This window comes from Danio rerio, chromosome 23 (genome assembly GCF_049306965.1).
Source record: "Danio rerio strain Tuebingen ecotype United States chromosome 23, GRCz12tu, whole genome shotgun sequence".
Lineage (NCBI taxonomy): Eukaryota > Metazoa > Chordata > Actinopteri > Cypriniformes > Danionidae > Danio > Danio rerio.
Genome location: NC_133198.1, coordinates 22,784,383 through 22,810,560, shown reverse-complemented (window position 1 = coordinate 22,810,560; position 26,178 = coordinate 22,784,383). Strand labels below are relative to the sequence as shown.

Sequence of the window (26,178 nt, the reverse complement as noted above, 5' to 3'; positions counted from 1 at the left end):
TAGGCAATGTATTTTAGTGCATTTTAAACTAAACAGATTTATTAAGCAGATTTATTTTTAAATAATTTTTTTAAATACCAAAAATATTTAGAAATTGAAAGATAATACAATTAAATTCAAGCAAAATTTTGCAAAAACAAATTACAACCTACAGCTATTTTTTTCTTCTCTTGATTTTTCCTATTTTTTTTTTATTTGTATTTAATAAGTTATGACATATACATTGGGTGTACTAGTTTTTGGATCATTATTGTAAGACGTTTTGTTAGATGAGCTCCAGATTTGGCTTCAGAACTGACTTTAGTGTTTAAAATGTTTAAATGTTTATGCACAAATATAATATTGTACAGCTTCCTATTAAAATATGAATTTAAACGATAGATTTGTAAAGGGGTGTACTTATATATGCAGAGCACTGTATATTTTATACTTTGGATTTGACATTTTGACCTTACTTTTCATATTCTAAGGACTGAGTATAAGCACTTTCTAAAAAACTATTTCTAAAAGGGGCCATAAAAAGCCTTAACTTTGAGGTCCAAGAATAGGATCTTCTTAACACCAGCAACAATGATATGTCCACTATTACACCACAATCTTTTCATCCTGTACAGTCTGTGGGAAAGGTGCAGGAGGAGCCGAAGATGAAGGCGAGGCGGAGGCCGGATGGATTGAAGGCGCCGCCATCCTGTTATCTGTCATTTGTGTGGTGCTGGTGACGGCTTTCAATGACTGGAGCAAAGAGAAACAGTTTCGGGGTCTGCAGAGCCGCATAGAGCTGGAGCAGCGCTTTGCTGTGGTGCGCAATGGAAACGTCATTCAGATCCCCGTCGCTGAGATGGTGGTTGGGGACATGGCGCAGGTCAAATACGGTGAGTTTCCTGACTGTAAGTCGAGAGGAAGCAAATGAGCAGATTAAACTGAAATCATCTAATATGACTAAGGTGTGGATTACCATGGAGGTATTTTTAAAATAATGTTCACATTTCAACAAATCACAATGGAATCTCATTTGTTGATCATGTTCCCAGTGTATTATAGTATTATTGGTACTAATGCTTTTGGGGATATTAAGGATGCCATAGTGATCCTGGGATGTTTGCCCTACTTTCATTTGCATCATCAGGTGACCTCTTACCTGCTGACGGGGTCTTGGTTCAGGGAAACGACCTAAAAATTGATGAAAGCTCTTTGACTGGTGAATCAGACCATGTGCGGAAGTCGGTTGAGAAGGACCCTATGCTTCTCTCTGGTAAGCATTCATGATTTTACTACAGCAGATTTAATGACATCAGCTTCTCAGCTGCCCTTAAAATGTGATCTGCAAGGTTTGTGAGGTAATTTTGCCATGATTTTCATCAAACATGTTTAAAAATATATATTTTTTTCTCATGTTTTCTGTTCCAATTAGGGCTGAATGATCTATTAAATCAAAGCTGTTATACAGATTAGTGCGATTATCTAATGTACAGTAAAGCCTTTCTGAGCTGACCATATGTATGAACATAAAGATGCACTTTAAAATGCACATTGTATACATTATAAAACATATTTGTTGATTAACAGTTTCTCATCTTTTGTGCTACATGGATGTTTTCTCTTTAATTCAAAAGTCAAAAGTGACTTTTGTTGACATTTTCAGATTATGATACACATGTTCAGTTGAAGTCAAAATTGTCAGTCTTCCTGTGATTTGTTTCTTTTCTTTTTTAAATATTTCCCAAAAGATCAAGACATTTTTCACAGTATTTCCTTTACTATTTTTTCTTCTGGAGAAAGTTTTATTTGTTTTATTTTGGCTATAATAAAAGCAGTATTTATTTTTTTAAACCATTTAAAGGTCAAAATTATTAGCCCCCTTATGCAATTTTTTTTTTTCTACAAAACAAACCATGCTTATACAATGACTTGCCTCATTACCCTAACTTCCATAATTACCTGATTAAACTTACATCTTTAAATTTCACTTTAAGCTGTTAAAACTAGTATCTTGAAAGATATCTAGTAAAATGTTATGCAGTGGCATCATGGCAAAGATAAAAGAAATCAGTTCTTAGAAATTAAAACTATTATGTTTAGAAATGTGTTAGACGAATATACAGGGGGGCTAATAATTCTGACTTCAACTGTATATAGTATGCAGTATATATATATTGTTTTGAACTACTTAAATGCCAATGAAATCCACTTTGTTGAAGTTTTCATCTGTATTATTACTAAACATTAAAATCAATCAGAGCAGAGATCAAGGTCCCAAAATCAATCTCACAACATCATAAATGAACTAAAAACACAAATCACAAAATATGGAAAACGTTTAATGAATGGATATTTGTTTTTACAGTGCATTTCTTATTTTCTAGCAATTTTAAAATAAAATATAACCTTTAACATCGCAAATTAATTTACCGTTTCAAAAAATAGTAATTATGTTTATTGGATTTTTATAATAATACTTACATAACAATACGTCTTCAAAAGACACGCAAAAAAACAAAACAAAATTAAGTCCCTTTATTAATCAGGGGTCCCCACAGCAGAATGAACCGCCAACTTATCCAGCACGTTTTTACGCAGCGGATGCCCTTCCAGCCGCAACCCATCTCTGGGAAGCACCCACACACAATCATTCACAAACACACACACTCATACACTATGGAAAATTTTGCCTACCCAATTCACCTGTACCGCATGTCTTTGGACTGTGGGGGAAACCGGAGCACCCAGAGGAAACCCAAGCGAACGCAGGGAGAACATGCAAACTCCACACAGAAACGAGTTTGCATGATTATTATTATTACTGTTGTTGTTATCATTATTCTTATTAATAATAATAATAATAATTTCCCAGAGATGGGTTGAAGCTGGAAGGGCATCCGCTGCGTAAACATATGTTTGATAAGTTGGTGGTTCAATCCGCTGTGGTGACCCCAGATTAATAAATGCACTAAGCCTAAAAGAAAATGAATAAATGAACAATAATAATAAAAAAAGCTTATAATAATAATAACAACAACAACAAATTCTCTTTACAGAATACAAGTATTATTAATGGGGTTTGCCATAGGCAAAGTCCATTCTTACTATTGTGCCTGGTTTATTATTCTTCTTCCTTCTTCCGTCCTATTTTTCGGCGCGTAACTAGTCCCGCAGCTTTCGTCCCAGACCCTTGAAAGTGGGGTCAAATCGTGCGGTCTTATCGGGAATGGTGTGCTATGACTTTTATAAGGGGTGGGGGGTTTTTTGGCCCCGCAGGGGCCAAAAAACCCCCCCCAAAATCCCATAGACTTAACATTGAGCCGAACTTTGACGAATCACAGCGCCGAGTGTGAATTTCATAGAAATATGGGATTCACCACATCTGTAGGGGGTTGCAGCCTAAGTGAGAACATACCTCGCAAGGGGGTATAAGTTACACCCCTGGGGCTCTAGGACGTCCCAAAGTGCTCCCATTGACTTACATTGGCCCCATTGACTCCCATTCATTTTTCTAGAAGAGCACTAAACGCGCCGCGAAATGGGACGACCTTTAAAGCGTCATAGCGCCAAGTGTGAAATTCGTAGAAATATGGGACTCGCAACATCTGTAGGGGGTTGCAGCCTGTATGAGAACATACCCCGAAAAGGGGTATAAGTTGTACCCCTGGGGTGCTAGGACGTCCCAAAGGGGTCCCCATTGACTTTACATGGCCCATTGACTCCCATTCATTTCTTGACTCACATGTCAATCACATTACATAGCAGTGTCATACAGACTAGGGGGTTGGCTAACTTGACTGAGGCAACCAATCAGCATCTCAATATGATTTTGAAGCTCACAAGCCACGCCCTCCCAAACCATTTAAAGACCCTTAATAACTGCCCCATTGACTTAACATGGGGTGGGATGTCCCATTGCAGATCCCATTGACTTCCATTGTAAAGGTCAGACATCTATAATATTACATAGGAGTGTCAAAGAGACATGGGGGTGGGCTCATTTGACTCAGGCAACCAATCAGCATCACTATATGATAATGAAGCTCACAAGCCACGCCCCCAAACTGGTCCCATAGACTTCTATTATAATTGGGCTAGATGCATATCTTTGCATTGCAGTGTCATATAGGCTTAGGGGTTGGCCCATTGGACCCAGACAACCAATGAGCATCTCAATATGGTAATGAAGCTCACAAGCCACGCCCCCAAACTGGTCCCATAGACTGCCATTATAACTGGCCTACATGCATATCTTTGCTTAGCAGTGTCCTATTGACTTGGGGGTTGGCTCATTTGACTTGGACAGCCAACCACATTCAAGTTCACTCTGTAACCTCGCCCATAGCAACAAAACAGAGTACCCTAGCAACCGTTCATCAACAGCTATATCTCAGCATCGGAACATCGTAGAGACTTGGGGATTGGCTCGTTTCACTCATGCTAGCAAACGGAACTTCCTGTATGCTACACATGCTAGCAGTGACTAGCTACATGCTAATATTGACTAGCCAAGTACTGTAACTTGCTAGAAATGCTTACTAAGTATAATTATTTCATCAGGCATGTATATGAGGCTTGCCTAGTAACCACCCAGGGTACCCTAGCAACTGCCTAGAAACCACTCAAATTACCCTAGCAACCGCCTAGCAACCACCTAGCAACCGCCTATTAGCGCCTTAGTAAGGGCCTAGCGACCACTCAGGACACCCTAGCAACCGCCTAGCAACGCCTTAGCAACCACTTAGAATACCCTAGCAACCACCTAGCAACGCCTTAGCAACAACCTAGCAACCACTCAGGACACCCTAGCAACCGCCTAGCAACACCTTAGCAACCACCTAGCAACCACTTAGGACACCCTAGCAACCGCCTAGCAACGCCTTAGCAACCACTTAGAATACCCTAGCAACCACCTAGCAACACCTTAGCAACCACTTAGGACACCTTAGCAACCGCCTAGCAACACCTTAGCAACCACCTAGCAACCACTCAGAACACCCTAGCAACCGCCTAGTAACACCTTAGCAACCACCTAGCAACCACTTAGGACACCTTAGCAACCGCCTAGCAACACCTTAGCAACCACCTAGCAACCACTCAGAACACCCTAGCAACCGCCTAGCAACCACCTAGCAACCACTCAGAACACCCTAGCAACCACCTAGCAACACCTTAGCAACCACCTAGCAACCACTCAGAACACCCTAGCAACCGCCTAGCAACCACCTAGCAACCACTCAGAACACCCTAGCAACCACCTAGCAACACCTTAGCAACCACCTAGCAACCACTCAGGACACCCTAGCAACCGCCTAGCAACACCTTAGCAACCACCTAGCAACCACTCAGGACACCTTAGCAACCGCCTAGCAACAGCTTAGCAACCACCTAGCAACCACTTAGAACACCCTAGCAACCGCCTAGCAACACCTTAGCAACCACCTAGCAACCACTTAGAACACCCTAGCAACCACCTAGCAACACCTTAGCAACCACCTAGCAACCACTCAGGACACCCTAGCAGCCACCTAGCAACCATGTACAATACCCTAGCAACCACATAAACACATGAATTTAACCATTTACTGCTATTTTGCCCAGTTTAGTACCATTTTGTACCCCATCGATTTGCCACGCAAACCCCATTCACATTTCCTTTAGGAAATGTACAATTCTAGTTAATGGGGTTTGCCATAGGCAAAGTCCATTCTTACTATTGTGGTTTATTAATGGGGTTTGCCTTAGGCAAAGTCCATTCTTACTATTGTGGTTTATTATTCTGTCTTCTTCTTCTTCTTCCGTACACTTTTTCGGCGCGTAACTCGTCCCGCAGCTTTCGTCCAAGACCCTTGAAAGTGGGCTCAAATCGTGCGGCTTTATCGGGAATGGTGTGCTATGACTTTTATAAGGGGTGGGTGGTTTTGGGGCCCCGCAGGGGCCCCAAAACCACCCCCCAAAACGCATTAACTCAACATTACGCCCAACTTTGACACATTATAGCGCCAAGTGTGAAATTCATAGAAATATGGGATTCACAGCATCTGTAGAGGGTTGCAGCCTAAGTAAGAACATACCCCGCAAGGGGGTATAAGTTGTACCCCTGGGGCTCTAGGACGTCCCAAAGTTTTCCCATTGACTTACATGGGCCCCATTGACTCCCATTCATTTTTCTAGAACAGCACTAACGCCCCCGCGAAATGGGACGACCTTTAAAGCGTTATAGCGCCAAGTGTGAAATTTGTAGAAATATGTGATTCGCAACATTTGTAGGGGGTTGCAGCCTGTATGAGAACATACCCCAAAAAGGGGTATAAGTTGTACCCCTGGGGTGCTAGGACGTCCCAAAGGGGTCCCCATTGACTTTACATGGCCCATTGACTCCCATTCATTTCTTGACTCACATGTCAATCACAGTACATAGCAGTGTCATAGACTTAGGGGTTGGCTTATTTGACTTAGGCAACCAATCAGCATCTCTATATGATTTTGAAGCTCACAAGCCACGCCCCCCAAACCATTTAAAGACCCTTAATAACTGCCCCATTGACTTAACATGGGGTGGGTCGTCCCATTGCACATCCCATTGACTTCCATTATAAATGTCACACATCAATAACATTACATAGGAGTGTCATAGAGAAATGGGGGTGGGCTCATTTGACTCAGGCAATCAATCAGCATCACTATATGATTATGAAGCTCACAAACCACGCCCCCAAATGGGTCCCATAGACTTCTATTATAATAAGGCTAGATGCATATCTTTGCATAGCAGTGTCATACAGACTTAGGGGAAGGCTCATCTGACTCAGACAACCAATCAGCTTTTCAATATGATAATGAAGCTCTTAAGCCACGCCCACAAATCCATTTAAATACCCTTAATAACTGTTCCATTTACTGCCATTTTAACTGGTCTACATGCATATCTTTGCATAACAGTGTCCTAAAGACTTAGGGGTTGGCTCATTGGACTCAGACAACCAATGAGCTTTTCAATATGATAATGAAGCTCACAAGCCACGCCCCCAAACTGGTCCCATAGACTGCCATTATAACTGGACTACATGCATATCTTTGCTTAGCAGTGTCCTATTGACTTGGGGGTTGGCTCATTTGACTTGGACAGCCAACCACATTCAAGTTCACTCTGCAACCTCGCCCATAGCAACAAAACGGAGTACCCTAGCAACCGTTCATCAACAGCTATATCTCAGCCTCGGAACATCGTAGAGACTTGGGGATTGGCTCGTTTGACTCATGCTAGCAAACGGAACTTCCTATATGCTACACATGCTAGCAGTGACTAGCTACATGCTAATATTGACTAGCCATGTACTGTAACTTGCTAGAAATGCTTACTAAGTATAAATATTTCATCAGGCAAGTATGTGAGGCTTGCCTAGTAACCACCCAGGGTACCCTAGCAACTGCCTAGCAACCACCCAAATTACCCTAGCAACCGCCTAGCAACACCTTAGCAACCACTTAGAATACCCTAGCAACCACCTAGCAACACCTTAGCAACCACCTAGCAACAACTCAGGGCACCATAGCACTGTTGCTAGCATGATGCTAGCAACTCGATTAGCATGTTGATAGCATCATGCTAACACGATTAGCATCACGCTAGCTACATGCTAATCATGTTAGCATGATGCTAGCAACTCCATTAGCATGTTGTTAGCATGATGTTAACACGATTAGCATCATGCTAGCTACATGCTAATCATATTAGCATGATGCTAGCAAGTCGATTAGCATGTTGCTAGCATCATGTTAACACGATAAGCATCACGCTAGCTACATGCTAATCATGTTAGCATGATGCTAGCAACTCGATTAGCATGTTGTTAGCATGATGCTAACACGATTAGCATCATGCTAGCTACATGTTAATCATATTAGCATGATGCTAGCAAGTCGATTAGCATGTTGTTAGCATTATGCTAACATGATTAGCATCATGCTAGCTACATGCTAATCATATTAGCATGATGCTAGCTAGTCGATTAGCATGTTGCTAGCATGATGATAACACGATTAGCATCATGCTAGCTACATGCTAATCATGTTAGCATCATGCTAGCAACTCGATTAGCATGTTGCTAGCGTGATGTTAACACAATTAGCATCATGCTAGCTGCATGCTAATCATGTTAGCACGATGCTAGCAACTCGATTAGCATGTTGTTCTATTGCCCAGTTTACTACCGTTTTGTACCCCATCGATTTGCCACGCAAACCCCATTCACATTTCCTTTAGGAAATGTACAATTCTAGTTAATATTATTATTATTTCTAATATTAATAATAATAATAATAATAATAATAATAAAAATACTTGTATCCTGTGAAGTGAATTTGACTTTTGGATAACATTAATGGAAGATAGAAACAGTTTTTAAAAAGCCAATGTTTTTAAAGCAAAAGTACAGTGTGTGCTCAAAAATGCACTGAGGGTTATTGTGTGTTGGAGTGGATGCTAATTAGTTCACGGTGTAGTATTCATTCTTGGTGTCTTAATACTGGCAAAGACCTCAAAGTGCACTGAAGGTGATATGAAGGTGATAAAGTGCTAAGTAAATGCAGAGTTTAAATCTTGATGCCTGTCACTTTCCCTGCGACTGGTCAGTGTTTCTTTAAAGAGTGAGAGCTGCTTTAGTTATCTGCTCTGGGCTGTCCTTCATTCAGTGTGTCAGAATAAGTGAGATGCTGCAGTGGCATCCAGATGTTGTTAATTAGATCTGCAAGTCTCTGTTTCCTGCTGCGAGCACTGGTGTTTGCCCTCTCTCTTCCTCCATGCTATTCTTAGACAAACTCCATTGGCTTTATGAGGCTCTCCTGCTCTGCTGATGATATTAGCCAATAATTTCACAATGATGATTTGGGGAAGTTGATGTAGTGTATGGAAGCTGTCGTGTACGATTTGGTGTGTGTGTGTGTGTGTGTGTGTGTGTGTGTGTGTGTGTGTGTGTGTGTGTGTGTGTGTGTGTGTGTGTGTGTGTGTGTGTGATAGTGAACTGCAGCAGACTGGCTTGCGTGTGTTTGTTTGTAGATATCTAAAAAATTTTGTCTGTCTGTTTAGTCAGTTTAAAATGAAAATAAATAAACAAATGATTTTTTTTATTATATATTTTAATTAAAATAATTTATGAATGAGTAAATTTAATTAAATATAAATTGGACGATAATAATAATAAATATAATAATATTATTAATAATAAAAATAATAATAGTAATAATAATAATAATAATAATAATAACAGTAATAATAATAATAATAATAATAATAATAATAATAATAATAATAATAATAATAAAGATTTATTGGAAATTGACCTTCAGTTTTGAAAAGTGCTATAAATAAAATTATTATTAGAATTATGAAATGATATACAAATTTTGTAATGTTCTTGTAGAGCGAGCTTTAAAATGTTATATAAATGGGTTTTGTTGTTTTAACCCTTATGTGCTGTTGTGAGGATGTTTTTATCCACTGTGATTTGGATTTTGAGGGTAATTTTAGGTCTTAATTTGGCCAAAACATTTTCTGTGTTAGAGCTAGCAGAATAATTTTGGTGACGAATCTTATTTTGAGAAAATTCTTTGAACTAAAAAAACCCCTCAACAATACACTCTGGGCAAATTGACTACCCTTTTGTTATGATAGAGATGAAAACATCCACTGAATTAAACCGCTGTAAAACTGCATAAAATACTTGTTTTGACACAAAGTTATCTTCTACTTCTTTTTTGGCCTTAGTCCCGTATGGTTGAAGGGTTTATCTCTTTGGAACAACTCCTCCATTTACACTTGTCCATATGATAACGACTTTATTCTACGATTACGACACATTCTGGCCAGCCTGTCGTCTGGGCCTGTTCCCCTCATACACTCATACTCTACGGACAATTTTGCCTACCCAATTCACCTGTAGCATTTCTTTGGACTGTGGGGGAAACCGGAGCACCCGGAGGAACCCATGCAAACGCAGGGAGAACATGCAAACTCCTCACAGAAATGCCGAGGTTCGAACCAGCAACCCCGCGACCTTCTTGCTGTGAGGTGACAGCACTACCTACTGCACCACTGCTTCGCCCTTTTGTCACAAAGTTATGACACCAAATAATCATGCATCTTTGATTGTTGGTGGTTTCCCTGTTGGGAGGAGGTCAAATTTGTAATTTTTTACTGTTGATAATCAGTTGACATCATTAACACTTTAGATAGGCCTGTGCAAAATAGCTGGTCTCTGGATTCTATATGGTGTATAACAGCAAATTATAGTGTGTGTCTGTGAGTGTGTGAGAGTGTGAGAGTGACCTTTGCGCACTTACCTTGATGGGCCTGAGAAAATCAAAATATGCATCTCAGCTCTCAGAACTACATGGAGTAACCAAAAACAAAGACTGTGTATTTATGCACCATCAAATGTGGTCATAATGGAAGTCAAATGGGCAAAAGCAGCCACAAACAGTAAAATAGGGATTTTTTTTTATGTTAAAAAGACGTAATTTAGTGTTTTTTTTCACTACATATTCTATGCAATTTAGTAGTTTTGATCAGTACTGAGGTTTATTAAAAGATTTATGCAAAAAATGTGTGATGCATTTATCAGCAGTTTAATTCAGTTTTCATCCCAAACATAACTAAAGGGTAGTCAATTTGAACAGTGTACAAGGGCTAATAAAAATTAATTATTTCCCGCTATTTAAAAAAGCTATGTAAAATAAATATTATTATCGTTATTAATTTTTTAATGTTTTTATTATTATACAGCAGCAACAATTCATTCATTCATTTTTTTTCTTTTCGGCTTAGTCCCTTAATTAATCTGGGGTTGCCACAGAAGAATGAACCGCCAACTTCTCCAGCTGGAAAGGCTTCTGCTGCGTAAAACATATGCTGGATAAGTTGGCGGTTCATTCTGCTGTAGCAACCCCAGATTTATAAAGGGACTAAACCGAAAAGAAAATGAATGAGCATTGTTATATGCATTTTTAAAAATACTTTACAAAAAGCTTATGTTTGATTTTAACAGTTTAATTTCATTATTTTTATTAATATTAAATATTATATTTTTGTTATTCTTGTTCCAATTCTTATTATTTGTGTCTGTTCACCTCAATGTACTTAGCCCTTGTGCACTGTTCAAATCTTTTGTTTTGTTAGAGATGAAAACATCCACTGAATTAAAATGGCATCAATATATATATATATATATATATATATATATATATATATATATATATTTATTTTTCCTTTTTTTCCCTTTTTTTTGCATAAGTCTGTTAATCAGCTTTAGTTCTGATCAAAACAACTAAATTGCTTAGAAAATGACAGGATTTTTACTCTTTAATTGGCAAGTCGTTTAATTGGATGCTGTTCACATGTCCAAAACGTTTGTAAAAGGTAAAAAATAAAAATAAAAATTCGTCCACAGTCCACAATTACTGTTTATATTTTGTGTGTTTTTCTCACCAAATCTTTGACATAATTTATGAATTTGGCAATTAATTAGTTAAAATCCTGTAATTTTCTAAACAATTTAGTAGTTTTAATAGGGACTGAGGTTGATCAACAGATTTATGCAAAAACAAAAATATATATATTTATGTGATGCATTTCTACAGCAGTCTATTTAGTGGATGTTTCAATCCCGAACATAAAAAAAGGTTAGTCAATTTGCCTAGAGTGTATCGTTGAGTTCATTTTCTCAAAATATGTGTCAAAATAAGAGTTGTCACCAAAAATCATTTACTAGCTGAAGCACAGAAAAAGTTATGGCCAAATTAAGACACAAAATCACCACAGAGTGGATGAAAACATCCCCAACAGCACATAAGGGTTTGTTATATCTACTGACATAAATCTAAAACACTTGATTTATTCTTACATATAGTTCACCGCATGACTTTTGCAGATTTTGGAGTGTCTATTTATAGGCTAAATGCAAATAGCGCACCTCATTGGAATAAGCTAATTGAGTGATTCCCGCCCATCACCGTTTCATTAAGCGAGACAACATAAATAAAGAGCACAACACGCAGCAGGTTCATGGCTCATAAAGCGCATGGCAACTTTTGGCGGGATCATGAACCCGGTTCGAATCCAGCATCTGATGAACTCATTTTTCTTTTCCCTCCACTACATATCAGATTTTGCCTACTCTTCATCATGAGGAAGACAAGTAGGAATCATCAATAAGTGTGTGTATTATGGAAGACTCACATTCATAGAACTGGATTCCAAATATCCAAATCATATGCATTATAAGTGCGTAGACGTCATACATTAAAAATACCCTTAAATATACATTTTTGTACTGCTTCAGTGAAATTAAACAAGTATATTAAAATTCATTCATTTTCACTAGTTTTTTTAGTATTGGTATTAGTAAGTGTGCTTTAAATGCTTTAAAAATTAGTTAAATCTAATTTAATAAATGTAGACAAATATATGTACTGTATATCATTTACTTTCAAAATGCGGGCAATATATTATAGATTAATTTCATTCTAAAAAATACTATGTTATTCTTATTTTTTTAATTTAACAATAGGGGTGCAACTAGATAGGGGGCCTACAAGACATTGTGCCCAGGGGCCTCTGAATTCTTAATCCGGGCCTGTCTCTGTCTCTCTCATTCCCTCTCTTTATCAGGTACTCATGTGATGGAGGGTTCGGGAAGGATGCTGGTGACTGCGGTTGGAGTGAACTCTCAGAGCGGCATCATATTCACTCTACTGGGAGCTGGAGAAGGAGAAGAGGAGAAGAAAGAGAAGAAAGGTAGGTGTAAAAAGCCAAAGCATCAAACACCAACCAAAACGCGCACACACACAGACAAAACAAGCGCAGAGGCTGATGTAGGACGAGCTGAGAATGAGTAGCACTAGCAGACAGAGGAGAACGCCAAAGTGGAAGATCCTTACATAAGAGCGAAAGAGAAAGACACGGGCTTGATGTGAATGGAGGAGCAGAGGACTCAGAGCCTGCAGGAGGATTTATGAATGGTAGGACGAGCAGAGCTTCACCGCTGCAAACTTTATGGGCCGTGTCATGGCTAATTTAACCTGCAGGCAACAGAGAGAGGAGACTGGAGAGAGCGGGAACGGAGAAGGATTAGGAGTTATATTGGAGGAGGCTGATTAATTATTCAGAGAAAGAGAACGAACGAGAGCAACTGAGAGAGAGCAAAGGTTGGATGTGGGTGGATGAAGGATGAAGTGGTACTGGTACTGGCCCACTGAATCACTCCAGCCGCCTCACAAGCACAATTCAAATGTCTCTTTTTTGATCTCTTTTTAAAAATTATTTTTCTTTTTTTTTCTGCTAATCTGCGATTGTAGATAAGTGTGTGCTTTTAGGGGAAAAAAGGGTTTTATGTAGTGTCCTCTTATGGACATTTGTGACCACAAAATGTCTAATGTTGCATGGGTATATTTAAAAAAATAAAGTAATTAATTAAAAAAAAAACATTATATGGATCGAAATGAGAAATTTTTAATGCCCAAAAGCATTAAAATACTAAGGAAAGATAATCTTTCATGAAGGTGTTTTGTAAATTTCCTGTTTTAAATATAGTAAAACATTATTGGTTAGTAATTATGCATTGCTAGCAGTTCATTTAGTCAACCTTAAAGGCAACTTTCTCAATATTTTGATTTCTTTTAACCCTCGGAGTCCAGATTTTCATCATATACAGTATCAATTGAAAGATTGTGCATTGGAATTGCAAGCAATGAATACTGTACATCTCAGTTTTAAAAAGTAGACACTTATGACTGTATTTTGTGGTCCAGGGTCACGTCAAGGACTGAAAATATTATCTATAAATCTTCTTGCGTTTTGCAAATGTTCATAATTATACAGAATTTGCTGTTATTGCTAAGTATGTGTAATGTGCAACAAATACACTGTAAAATGAAGTGTTATCAAATGCAGAAGTTACAAATTACGTTTTTATTTTGCCAACTTTTTGTTAAATATTACACAAATATATAAGGGATAGTATATACAGTACTCCGCATATATAAGCACACCCTGTCACAAATCTATATTTTAATTTCTTATTTTAATATGAAGCTGTACAATATTATATTTGTGCATACATTAGATTAGTCAGTATTGAAGCCAAATCTGGAGCTTATCTAACAAAATAACCTATGAAACGGTTCAAAAACTAGAACATCCAAATTTATATGATTGAGAAAAATATTCAATTCAAATTTAAAAAAGAAAAAACAGGGGTAATAATTCAGGGGGGCTAAAAATTCTGACTTCAACTCTATATACACTACAGGTTGAAAGTTTGGAGTCAGTTTTTTTTCTTCTTTTTTTAAGAACATTATTGTTATAATATTATTCTGTTCATCAAGGTGGCATTTATTAAATGTAAAAAAAAAATCATTGTTAAATATTTATTAACATTTTACATAACTGCTTTCTTATTGTATGTTTCAAAATGAATTATAACTTCAGTCATTATTGCTTTTATTACTATCATTAATAATAATAATAGTTAATAATTAATATTAGAGTGATTTCTGAAGAATCGTGTGACTGAAGACTGGAGTAATGACGCTGAAAATAAACTTTAAAATCACTGGAAAAAATAATAAATTAAACTATAAACTACTTATTTTATAGTGTAATAACATTTCACAATTGTACTGTTTGTACTGTATTTTTGATGAAATAAATGCAGCCTTGGTGAGCAGGAGAAGCTTATTTTAAAACATTTTTAATCCTACTGACCCCAACGGTAGTATGTACAGTATATATATTATTTATATCAATTAGAGCAAATTCACTTTAGTTGTGTGCTTTAATTTAATACTATATTGGTACAAAATATTTGCATTTATTTTTACATTTTAAAAAATTTATTTGGTGTTTTTAGCCTTTATTAAGATAAAACTACAAATTTGAATGCCTGACGCGCATTGGCGTTATATTTTATCACAGTGTCCACTAGGCCATCGGCACCGTACTATGAGATTTTTAATTATCATTTTTTAATGAACTAATTTCAAATGCTAATAAGACGCCATTCTCTCTATAAACAATTTAAGACCTTCAAATGCTTTTGAGCCTGCATGAAACTGAACATTTAGCCAATTACCAGTACATCCCATAAATCTTTCCTTAAAATGAGTCCCACTACATGAACTAGATTGCTAATTGACTAAATGAACTAGAGCACTGACACCATTCAACTACTCGCAAGCATTTTTTTTTTCACCAGTTCCCCTTAACACCACATGACAGTCATTGATTTCTCTTTCTTTCTTACTTCTACCACCACCCAATCCTAACAATTTCCCACAATCCCCCTCCTCCACACCTGCATTATCCCTTTGTTTCACTCTCCGTTCAGAGGACAGTAGTTACTCTCCCACAGCCACAGCCAAAGCAAGCGGCATCACCAATGGTATGTACATCACAGCGCTGATGTTGGAGGATTGAACACCTTCAACATCTCAGTCTGCGTTCAGACTGACGAGCTCACAATTGTGTATTTACTCACAGGTTGATCATGTGACCGTTTAAGAGCACAGTTCAGTGTGTGTGTGCCGTGAGTTTGTGTTCGTACGTCTGTGTCTGTAGTTGTGTGCGCACTTTCATTTTCCCACTCAAGAACACAGTGTGCTCTGTCTCTCATTCAGTCTCTGTCTGTCGCTTTTTATTCTCTTGTTCCCACTCTATCTCTCTCTATCTCTATCTTTCTCTTTCTTTCTCACTCTCTCTCTCTCTCTCTCTCTCTCTCTCTCTCTCTCTCTCTCTCTCTCTCTCTCTCTGTCTCTTTCTGTATCACAGGCAAGCAGCCAGAAGCAGCTGTGGAGACCAATCAGAATAAAGGTACCGCAGGGACAGTGGAGTAGATGAATGGAGAGAATGAGGGGTTAATTATTTTCTTGTTGTGGAAGATTTTTGTGGGCTCCTCATCCACGCTGTTGCTATATGAGGATAGCAACGAGAAATATGAGCGTTAATACCATGTATGCACACAGACACATATTAAAGAGGTGGAAACACACTCTTTGTGCTAGGATTGTTTAATGGTGAGATGTAAAAAAAAAATGCATTTATATTTTTTACATTGTTTTTTGTCTTGTTTTACGGTACAAATATATAAGCCAGAGGTGTCAAATTCAGGTTCATTCTAAAACCACTGTCTTAATGTTCGATTTGAGGAATCGTTCATTTAAATATTCATTATAAATATTTTTTATTTCGTCTTTGTCAGTGCTTGATCACTTTTTATTGACATTTGTAATGGTTAATACATATATAAATTTAAAGTATTGTATGAGAAATGCTATATAGAGATATAGATATACTTACGGGTTTTGTAGCATAATTTACACACTCAGAAAAAAATGGTACAATGCTGTACAAAAGAAGACAATGTTGGTTCAATGTTGTACAAATCCTTGTCACTGGGGCAGTACCTTAGGGAACAGAACTGTACCTTTGCAGTTTGTACCTTTAGGGACATGATTTGTATAATGGGAAACCAAAATGTACCTTTGGTTTTCAAAACCTGCAGATACAGTACTATATTGTACCTTAAGGTACAAATCTGATCCATGTAGGTACCACTACAAGACACTTTGTACCTTAACAGTGTCAAATGTGTTCCTTCAAGAACTATTTAAAGGCTTTTTACTATATCCAAAATGCTTAAATTTCAGTAAATATAAAGATTAAATACGTACATTTATTAAACAATGTTTTTTTAAGTTTCTTTTTGTGTACCTTTTTCATTTAAAATAAAGAATAAAAAATATGTTAACATGAATCAAAAGATCTATTTTTTGCAAAACATTTCACAACACTTCACAAAAATGTTACAGAAATGCATTCTCCCATGTACAATATAAAACATTTCTTTCTCTATTCTTTACACAATACTTTTGTAATCACTTGAAAGTTAACTTCTTTTACTTAATTTTAAAATAGAAATAGAGTTATACAAATGTGTTGTAACGAGATATGCACAATATTTGATTGATTTTACAATACTAAAATGTCTGCATGAACACTTTGCATATGCAAGACTTCTGCCAGCTCCACATGTGTAGCAGAAAGCAAACGTGCAGATATCAATAACTTAACTGTATTTATTAGAAAATGCTTACCAAATGATTATTAAAAATGCCTTAAATCTTTAGTTTACAATACCTTTAGATCTGTTTTACCAGTTGTATTGAATCATGGAACTTAACAATTCCAGTAATTCCCTTTCCAGTAATATTTATTTTCATAGATATTGCAAAAAAATAATTTGTCCAACACTTATGTACCTTTTTAAGGGGACAATTGTGTATCTTCATTTTAATTGTTCCATAAAAGATACATAAAAGCATTATAAGAGGCATTTTCCAAAGGTACAAAACTGTTCCTTAAGGAACATTATTTGTACCACCGTGTACCTTTTTTTCTGAGAGTGCATTACCAATCCAGACAATGTATTGTTTCAAGCTACTTGAAATGTCATTAAAAGTCACTTTATTAAACTTTTTTAATATTAAAAGTCATCAGAGCAGAGATCAAGGGCCTGTAATGAAATTCAAATACGTACATCATTCATTCATTTTCTTTTCGGCTTAGTCCCTTTATTAATCCGGGGTCACCACCGCGAAATGAACCGCCAACTTATCCAGCATATGTTTTACACAGTGGATTCCCTTTCAGCTGCAACCCGTCAATGGGAAACACCCACCCATTCTCATTCACACAAACACAAGGAGCCATTTTTGCAATTAAGCATTGTGTCTGAAATATAACTCACTCATCCAATGTCTTGCTTGTTGGACTGTTAAAATCAGTTCATTTGCGATCCATGATATCAAGAAAACAACATTTTGTGGGAGTGACATATAAAAAATGTAAAAAACAAACAATACACAGTAAATCTTTGCCTACCATACTTTGAATTACAATACATTTTAACTGCATTCTAGAAGCAGGAATGTTTTATTGTTATTTAAAAAATTAATTAATTATCATCAATTATTAATAATTATTTAAATAATTGCAAATTTTCTTTCTTTCTTTCTTTCTTTTGTTCTGGATAAGTGTCAATCTCTTACAATATTGTTATTGAACTAAACTAAATCAACACTGAACTGAGTTGAGCTGCTTAATGACACTATATTGTCCTGGTACTATACATCTTTACAGCAGAAATTGAATTTGCCTTATTTTTGATGCTGTTATTATCCTGTTTATAACTATAAAGCTTCTTGGAATCAATTTCTTTTGTATAAAACTCTAAAAAAATAAGATGACTGGACATCAAGCATCATAGTTTATCATGCACAAAAGATAATTGCTTTAAAAGTAGCTTTTTAATTCTCTGAAAAACAATATATATATTTATATATATATATATATATATATATATATATATATATATATATATATATATATATATATATGCTTTTTTGTGCTTTCTTGTTTAGTTTTTTGCTTTGAAATTGGCAGACGTTTACTTCTTTTGTATAAAGTTCTAAAAAAATTAAGTTAACTGGACATAGTTTGCATTCAGCATCATTAAAATAAACATTTAGTGTATTGACATCAATCAATATAATTTAACATGCAAAAAATTGCTTTAAAAGTAGCTTTTTATCTCTTATAAAGTGAAAAAAATTAACTGTTTATTAAATTGTTATTTTTGCTTTCTTGTTTTGTTTTTTACTAGAAATTGGCAGATGCTTTCTTTATCTAAGCGTAAAGTCACTATTAGTTTTTTCAGAAAAGATTTGTTAGTAATGCTATCTTGTTTTTGCAATGTTTAGGTGTTTGAAATATTCAAATAGTTTTCTGCTGTGCATACATGATGATTGTTTCCGCTGTAGTACATTGTCACTGTAGCTTATTGTTTTTCTTCTATCGAAGGAAAGCACCCAAACACATTTCTCTGAATAATGCAAGCTCAGTAGAATTGGAGAGGGCCAATGCTGTGTGTTCCCTCTTTAACTGATGTCAGTGTTTATGCTGTGTGTGTCCACATTTGTTGTGCCTTCTTTTGTCTTGTGTCCAGTGTTTGTGTGTGTGTGCTCGCCACTGTGGAAATATCTGATGTGTGGCATGAAGGTATTCAGAGCTTTGAATGAGTGTCGTTCAAGATGCCTCTGAGTTGTGACACAACAGATTTGCAGTCCATATGTAGTGACGCTAGCTCATGTCCCGTCCACCAGCCAAAAAGCAGGATGGAGCCGTTGCGATGGAGATGCAGCCCCTGAAGAGCGCGGAGGGTGGAGAAGTGGAGGAGAGAGAGAAGAAGAAAGCCAACGTGCCCAAGAAGGAGAAATCTGTACTGCAGGGCAAACTCACCAAACTGGCTGTACAGATTGGCAAAGCAGGTGTGTTGGACTGCATGTGGACAATCATGAGCTGATGTCATATGAAAAGGCTAATTACAACATAAATAGTAACACATATAATAATAGAGGGCAGAATCATAAGAAGAAGAAGAAGCACACATTATTTTTTCAAAAGAAAACCCATGGCGATTTGAAAATGGTGGAGATGATGCATGTTAATGGCAGCTAGCTCTCTGCAACTCTCACATGGTTGCCCACTGAAGCTAAGCAGGGCTGTGCCCAGTCAATACTTGGATTGGAGACCACATGGGAAAGCTAGGTTGTTGACGGAAGTGGTATAAGTGAGGCCAGCAGGGGGCGCTTAACCTGCAGTCTGTGTGGGTCCTTATGCCTCAGTGTAGTGAAAGGGACTTTATACTCCTCAGTGAGTGCCATCTTTTGGATGAGACGTTAAACTGAGGTCCTGACCCTGTGTGGTCGTTTAAAATCCCAGAATGTCCGTCAAAAACCCCGGCATCCTGGCCAAATTTTCCCAATGGCCTCTGTCCATCATGGCCTCTTAACTATCCCCATATCATAATTGGCTTCATCACTCTCAAGTCTCCTCTTCACCGAGCAGCGTGGTTTGTGGTATGGCGCAATATGCTTATTTTGCGCAGCCGCCATTTTAGAACACGAAAGCGAGGATGTGGTGGGAAGAAAACCGGAAGTATATGATCAGCACTGTAAACATTGCAGCAACTAGCTGTGGACTACAAATCTCCAGCTGTTGTCCTGATTTCAAAGTGCAGATATGGTGTAAACATCACTTTAATATCATTCAGTTCATCACAAGTTTTATTTAAACAATTAAAAGCATATTAGGCATCAAACAAAATCACAATCTCTTCAAGAGTAATAAGCTCAAGTGTCCTAGACTTCAGCTCATGGCACCAGGTAAACACCATGACGACGCTTCCCTGTTTCAGCCTATGTAACCCAGTGTGCAATAAAACAATGCAGTCTTCTGTAGCACACCGTCGTCTTGTCTGTAATAGTGTTGTCCCGGTACTGACATTTTAAAAACTTCCATTTCCCGCTAACCTTTAAGCGTCGCCGAGCACGTTTATAAACACCACTGATTTGTCATAGCATTCACCAGTGATACACAGATTCTGGAGCGGTTTAAAGCCATGAAGATCAGTTGATTGCTCATCTGTGTTTGCACTTGGTAAACAGTGGTGAAGTACGGTGAACTGATGACCTTCACAGTCAATCACAGTCATTTCTGTTGAGCGCTGGTGAATATTATGGGTTAGCAGAAAATTTACTTCTTTATAAATTTGAGTACCGAAATTCAGTATCATGACAGGTCTAATATAGTGAAAGAATTAGTTTGTTAATTTGAGCTTGATATATGGCATCTAAAATGTGTGTTTGGGAAAGAAAATGTTAGCTAACCAGGGCTTTTTCCCTTAAATTAGCAGAAAATGTGGTCTGATATCCTTTTTTTGTTTTCACTATCCATTCAGAACAGACCTTCGGGTCACTCAGAAGGCGGAGAAATGATAAATTTGTGTCACTTTATTTTTGCTGATAAGATAAACAGCCAGGTACACAACGTTCCTATGTGACGATGAGGCGATACATCCGAGTTTCTTCCCACCGCAGCCTCACTTTCGCTCTTTAAAACGTCGGCCGCGTTAAAGCAGTCTATATGGCTGCCGTCGCGTCATCGAGGTGGATGCTGCACATGGGTGGAGGATAAGGAGATTCCCCCAAAAATGTGTAAAGCGTTTTGAGTGTCCTGAAAAGCGTTACATAAATGTAAGGAGTTAATTATTAATGTTGATAATGGTAATATTAATAACGATTATGGGGAGGTTTGTATATTAGTAAGATAACTACTACTAATAATAATAAGAAGAAGAATTTAAAAGGCTGCCTCTAAGTCCTCTGTGACCATGCAGACGTTTGACCCTGTCCATCCCACCTGATGTCATTAAAAATAATTTTATAAATAAAATTTAATGATCCTTCAAAAAACGGTTTGTCACCTTTAATAAATGTATAACTTTTATTAATTTTAATCATAGTGTGCAGATTGATTGCGCAGCCTATGTTAGCCACATCATTAAAGAATCCAAAAGCTGCATTCAGACAAAACATTTATCTGCAATAATATTCTAAATATTGTTGTGCTTGTTGTTTTCCATTGTAGGTCTTGTGATGTCAGCCATCACAGTTATCATCCTGGTGCTGTACTTTGTGATTGACACGTTTGTAGTGGGTAACATGACCTGGTTGCCCGAGTGTACGCCCATCTACGTGCAGTATTTTGTCAAATTCTTTATCATCGGTGTGACTGTGCTGGTAGTGGCTGTGCCTGAGGGTCTTCCCCTCGCTGTTACCATCTCTCTGGCCTATTCGGTTAAGGTAAGACAGAGACCCAAGTGCACTGTGTGCGTGATAGATAACAGATTACTGTTAACAGATTACATAAGCACATTTGAAAACAAACACTTTTTTTTAGATTATATAATATTTTTAGCTTGATTTGCTTTTGTAAACACTCTTTTCATCATCCAAATTTTTGTTTGTTGTTAATTTAGAAAATGATGAAGGACAATAATCTTGTGCGTCACTTGGATGCCTGTGAGACAATGGGCAATGCCACTGCCATCTGCTCCGACAAGACTGGCACCCTCACCACCAATCGCATGACTGTAGTGCAGTCTTACATAAACGACCAGCACTTCCGAGAGATCCCGGACCCCAGCCAGATCAGCCCCAACACCCTTGAGATGATCGTCAATGCCATTTCTATCAATTGCGCCTATACCTCCAAGATCATGGTGAGACACTGGATTATGTATGTGATTTAAAATAAAGCTAAACAATCAAGCTTATTTTGAAAAGTTTCTTAAAGGAACAGTTCAATCAAATACCTACTGTAAATCATCATCTATTACTTCTTAAATAATTACATATTCTGAAGAATATCTATAACCAAATAGTTGACAGAAACCATTGAATCCCATTGCATTTGTTCCAACTGTCCAAGACTAGGCATTCATAAACTGGTTATTTACCAACATTCTTTGAAACATCTTCTTTTGTTTTCAGTAGAAACAGAAACAGTTTAGGATTTTTTTTTTTTAAAGTGCACAGGGTTGTCAAATAAAAATAGATCCAGTTCAGTTTTCTTTCCTCTGCGTCTCACACGTCATTTCAATTCTCTTTCAGCCACCAGATGTGGAAGGTGGTCTGCCCAAGCAAGTTGGTAATAAGACCGAATGTGGTCTGCTGGGTTTCCTACTGGACTTGAAGAGAGACTACGCCCCTGTGAGAGAGCAGATCCCAGAGGAGAAGCTCTACAAAGTCTACACTTTCAACTCAGTACGCAAGTCCATGAGCACTGTGGTGCAGATGCCGGATGGAAGCTTCCGACTCTACAGCAAAGGAGCCTCTGAGATCGTTTTAAAAAAGTAAGTATGACAAGAACTAGGATGTTGTTTATCTGACTGGTTGTCCTTAGCTGTTTTAATCCAAAGTTGGGATTTTTATGTACACTACAGTACCTGACAAAAGGCTTGACGTCTGTCCCAGTTGTAAGAGCAACAAATAATAACTGGATTTCTAGCTGATCATTTGGAAAAAAGTTAGATTTTTCCGATGAATTATCTGTTGAACTGAACCCAATTATCACAAATACTGCAGAACGCCTATTGGACCCAAGATTCTCACAGAAATCAGTCAAGTTTCGTGAAGGAAAAATCATGGTTAGGGGTTTCATTCAGTATGGTGTGTGCGAGAGATCTGCAGAGTGGATGGCAACATTAAAAGCTTGAGGGGTCATGGCATTTGTGCTGCCCATTACATTACAAACCCCAAGAGAGGGCAAATTCTTCAGCAGGATAGCGCTCCTTCTCATACTTCAGCCTCCACATCAAAGTTCCTGAAAGCAAAGAAGGTCAAGGTGTTCTAGGATTGGCTAACCTAGTCACCGGGCATGAACTTTATTGAGCATGTCTGGGGTAAAATGATGGAGGAGGCATTGAAGATGAATCCAAATAATCTTGATGAACACTGGGAGTCCTGCAAAAACGCTTTCTTTGACTTTATTAATGAGTTATTTGAGTCATTGCAGAGATGTATGGATGCAGTCCTCCAAGCTCATGGGAGTCATACACAATATTAATTCGTTTTCCACTGCATCATGACTTTATATTCTATTCTGTACATTATTTTCATTAAGTGACAAGACTGTCGTGATTATAAATGATTAAAAATCAAAGCATGATCATATTTTATTTTAGTAAAATAAGTGTAATCTAGAGGCCTTTGTCCTTCATATAAGCCACTTCTGATACCAAATGATCAACTAAAAGTCAAGTTATTATTTGTGTTCCAAAAACTTGGATAGGCGACATGTCAGGTAGTGTATAACAATTTTGTATGAAAAGCAGCATTGCCATCCCATGTGTTAAAAAATGTAACTTGCTTTGGAATTGGTGCAAATGGTCAGAGATAAAATTTGCTTTAACCAGGGAAACCACTGTAGCTCTACTAGTACATGATGCTACAAGTGTAAAAATTGCTGATGTGTAGTATTGGCTATGGAGGCAGACGTCTTATTGAAATTAACTTAATTATTTTGACAACAGAATTTGGCTCAAGTTAGGGCATCCACTCTTATGGCTAAACACAGACATCTAGCACGACTGCACTCACAGAAACGCAAATTCAATTCCTGCCTTTGCCGATCCCTCTGTAGCCCAGCTTTTCTGTCATATTTCTTCTGTCCTATTTGCAAAACATGAAAATGCCAACAAAAGAGACTTTGGCTCAGGCATTTTAGAGCAGCTAAAACTTAAAACTTAATTTGAGATGTTGTGCAATGAGATTTGTTCACTGGTAACTTGAGGCACATGGGTGTTTTGACCTTTGTATTATTACAATATCCCCCATTAAAATATTTATATATGTTAAGACTTCTCTGCTTCTACTTGTACCATAGATGTTCCTCCATACTTGGTACCAATGGCGAAGCACGAAACTTTAGACCACGGGATCGGGATGAGATGGTGAAGAAAGTGATTGAGCCTATGGCATGCGAAGGCCTGCGAACAATCTGCATCGGTTATCGTGATCTTCCTGGCGACCCAGAGCCTGAGTGGGAGAATGAAGCTGAAATTGTCACTGATCTGACCTGCATTGCTGTCGTCGGGATTGAGGATCCTGTTCGACCAGAGGTATGTAATGAGAATGTGTAAGGCCCCGATATACTGGTGTGAGCTCATTTCAAACAAGTGCAGGGCAAATCAAGGATTGTTTGAATTTTTGGATTAGGAGTTTGAAACATCTTGCGAAAACAAATGATCCAGTTTGTCTGTAACTGGTAAACTTCTTTAAATTCCATTGGTCATGGCGATTAAGAAATAGGTACATAGATGTGACTATTGCTAAACAAGTGTGTAATGAAAGGCGATGTATAATTAAACATGACTTGACTAGTGTCCTAGATAGAAGAGTGTGCAAATGTATTCACAGATTCACCAAATCATTTCTTTAATGCAGTTTTCTTTTTTTTCTTTTTCTTTTTTTTGATGCTGTCACTTCTGTTGAAGATTTTTTTTGTTACTTAGTCGAAAGCATCCAGCCAGTGTTGGATAAGCTACTTTAGAAAGTTTTTAACTACTAATTATATAATTTAAAATGTTATTTGGGTTAATTCTTTTAATCACTATGTCTGAAAAGTAACTTGTTTACTCACTAAGGATTTGAAGTACTTGAATCACTACTAAAATCCCTATAAACCTCAACAACACAGACAAAAGACATCTTATCCCAGAATGTAAATAAAATGACGGTGTGTGCACATGCTGCGGCCTCTCTGTCTCTCTCTCGACAAAATGGTGTTTATGTGTTTTTATCTTGTATGTTGCAGTGTTATTGTACGTCTTTGTCTCATTTATCTGCCCTTAAGCGCGCATATAGTCCAACATTTTTGCTCAACATTGGCAGATCCAAACTTTGCTGCATAACTCTGGTTAGCACTCCTTGCCATGTGCCCACATGTGTAATTGTATTATTTACAATGTTTAAGTATATTTCATTATATTATGTGTGAAATTGTATTTATTGTTATTTCTTTTTAAAATTAAATTTTTTGTATTAATATTATGCACTTAGGGTCTGAGAGTGACGCAATTTGCAATTCTTGTACATGTGGTTGGATTGATAATAACACTGACTTTGACTTTGAAAGGAAAATAAAAACCTTTTAATTCTTCATATTTGAGTGAAACATGGCTTTTAAACTATATAAAAATGTATTAGTTAAGCATTTTAATAAAAAAAACCTTTAGATTACATACAGATGAAAAGACTATTATAATAAAGGATAATAATAATATAAACATTGTATGGATAAAAAAAGAAATGTTTCAAAGCAATGACACATAATTCATATAATAATTTAATAATTAATTTCTGACCAAATTCATTGTTTTTTAGGAATGTACATATATTAAATTTAATCTTCCTTAGAAAATTGGATTGGTCTGCAAAACATGTGAATAAAAAAATATATTATTAATAATAATAATACAGGGCAGCACAACGGTGTTTAGTAATCCCTTACTTTACGTTATCAATGAATAAATACCTAAAAACTGTAACTAGTTACTAGTAAATAATGATACCCACACTGCATGCAGCATACTGTATATATACATATTCACTATATATATATATATATATATATATATATATATATATATATATATATATATATATATATATATATATATATATATATACGTTCAAAGAGTTGGCAGCAGTAAAACGTTTTAAAGGGTACTTCAAACTTCATTT

General features: G+C 37.0%; 1 protein-coding gene across 7 annotated transcripts in view; it reads left to right on the top strand.

Annotated features, from left to right (window-relative positions):
- Positions 1-26,178, top strand: part of atp2b3b (ATPase plasma membrane Ca2+ transporting 3b) — a 116,194-nt gene that overhangs the window by 46,961 nt on the left and 43,055 nt on the right. For 3 of the 7 annotated variants that reach the window (XM_009296741.5, XM_005162077.6, NM_001128242.1), the window contains 9 exon segments: positions 615-872; positions 1,127-1,252; positions 12,647-12,772; positions 15,803-15,844; positions 19,195-19,359; positions 21,521-21,735; positions 21,912-22,154; positions 22,546-22,787; positions 24,320-24,554. In XM_009296741.5, coding sequence (XP_009295016.1) covers positions 615-872; positions 1,127-1,252; positions 12,647-12,772; positions 15,803-15,844; positions 19,195-19,359; positions 21,521-21,735; positions 21,912-22,154; positions 22,546-22,787; positions 24,320-24,554 — 1,652 coding nt within the window. 7 annotated transcript variants of the gene reach the window in all.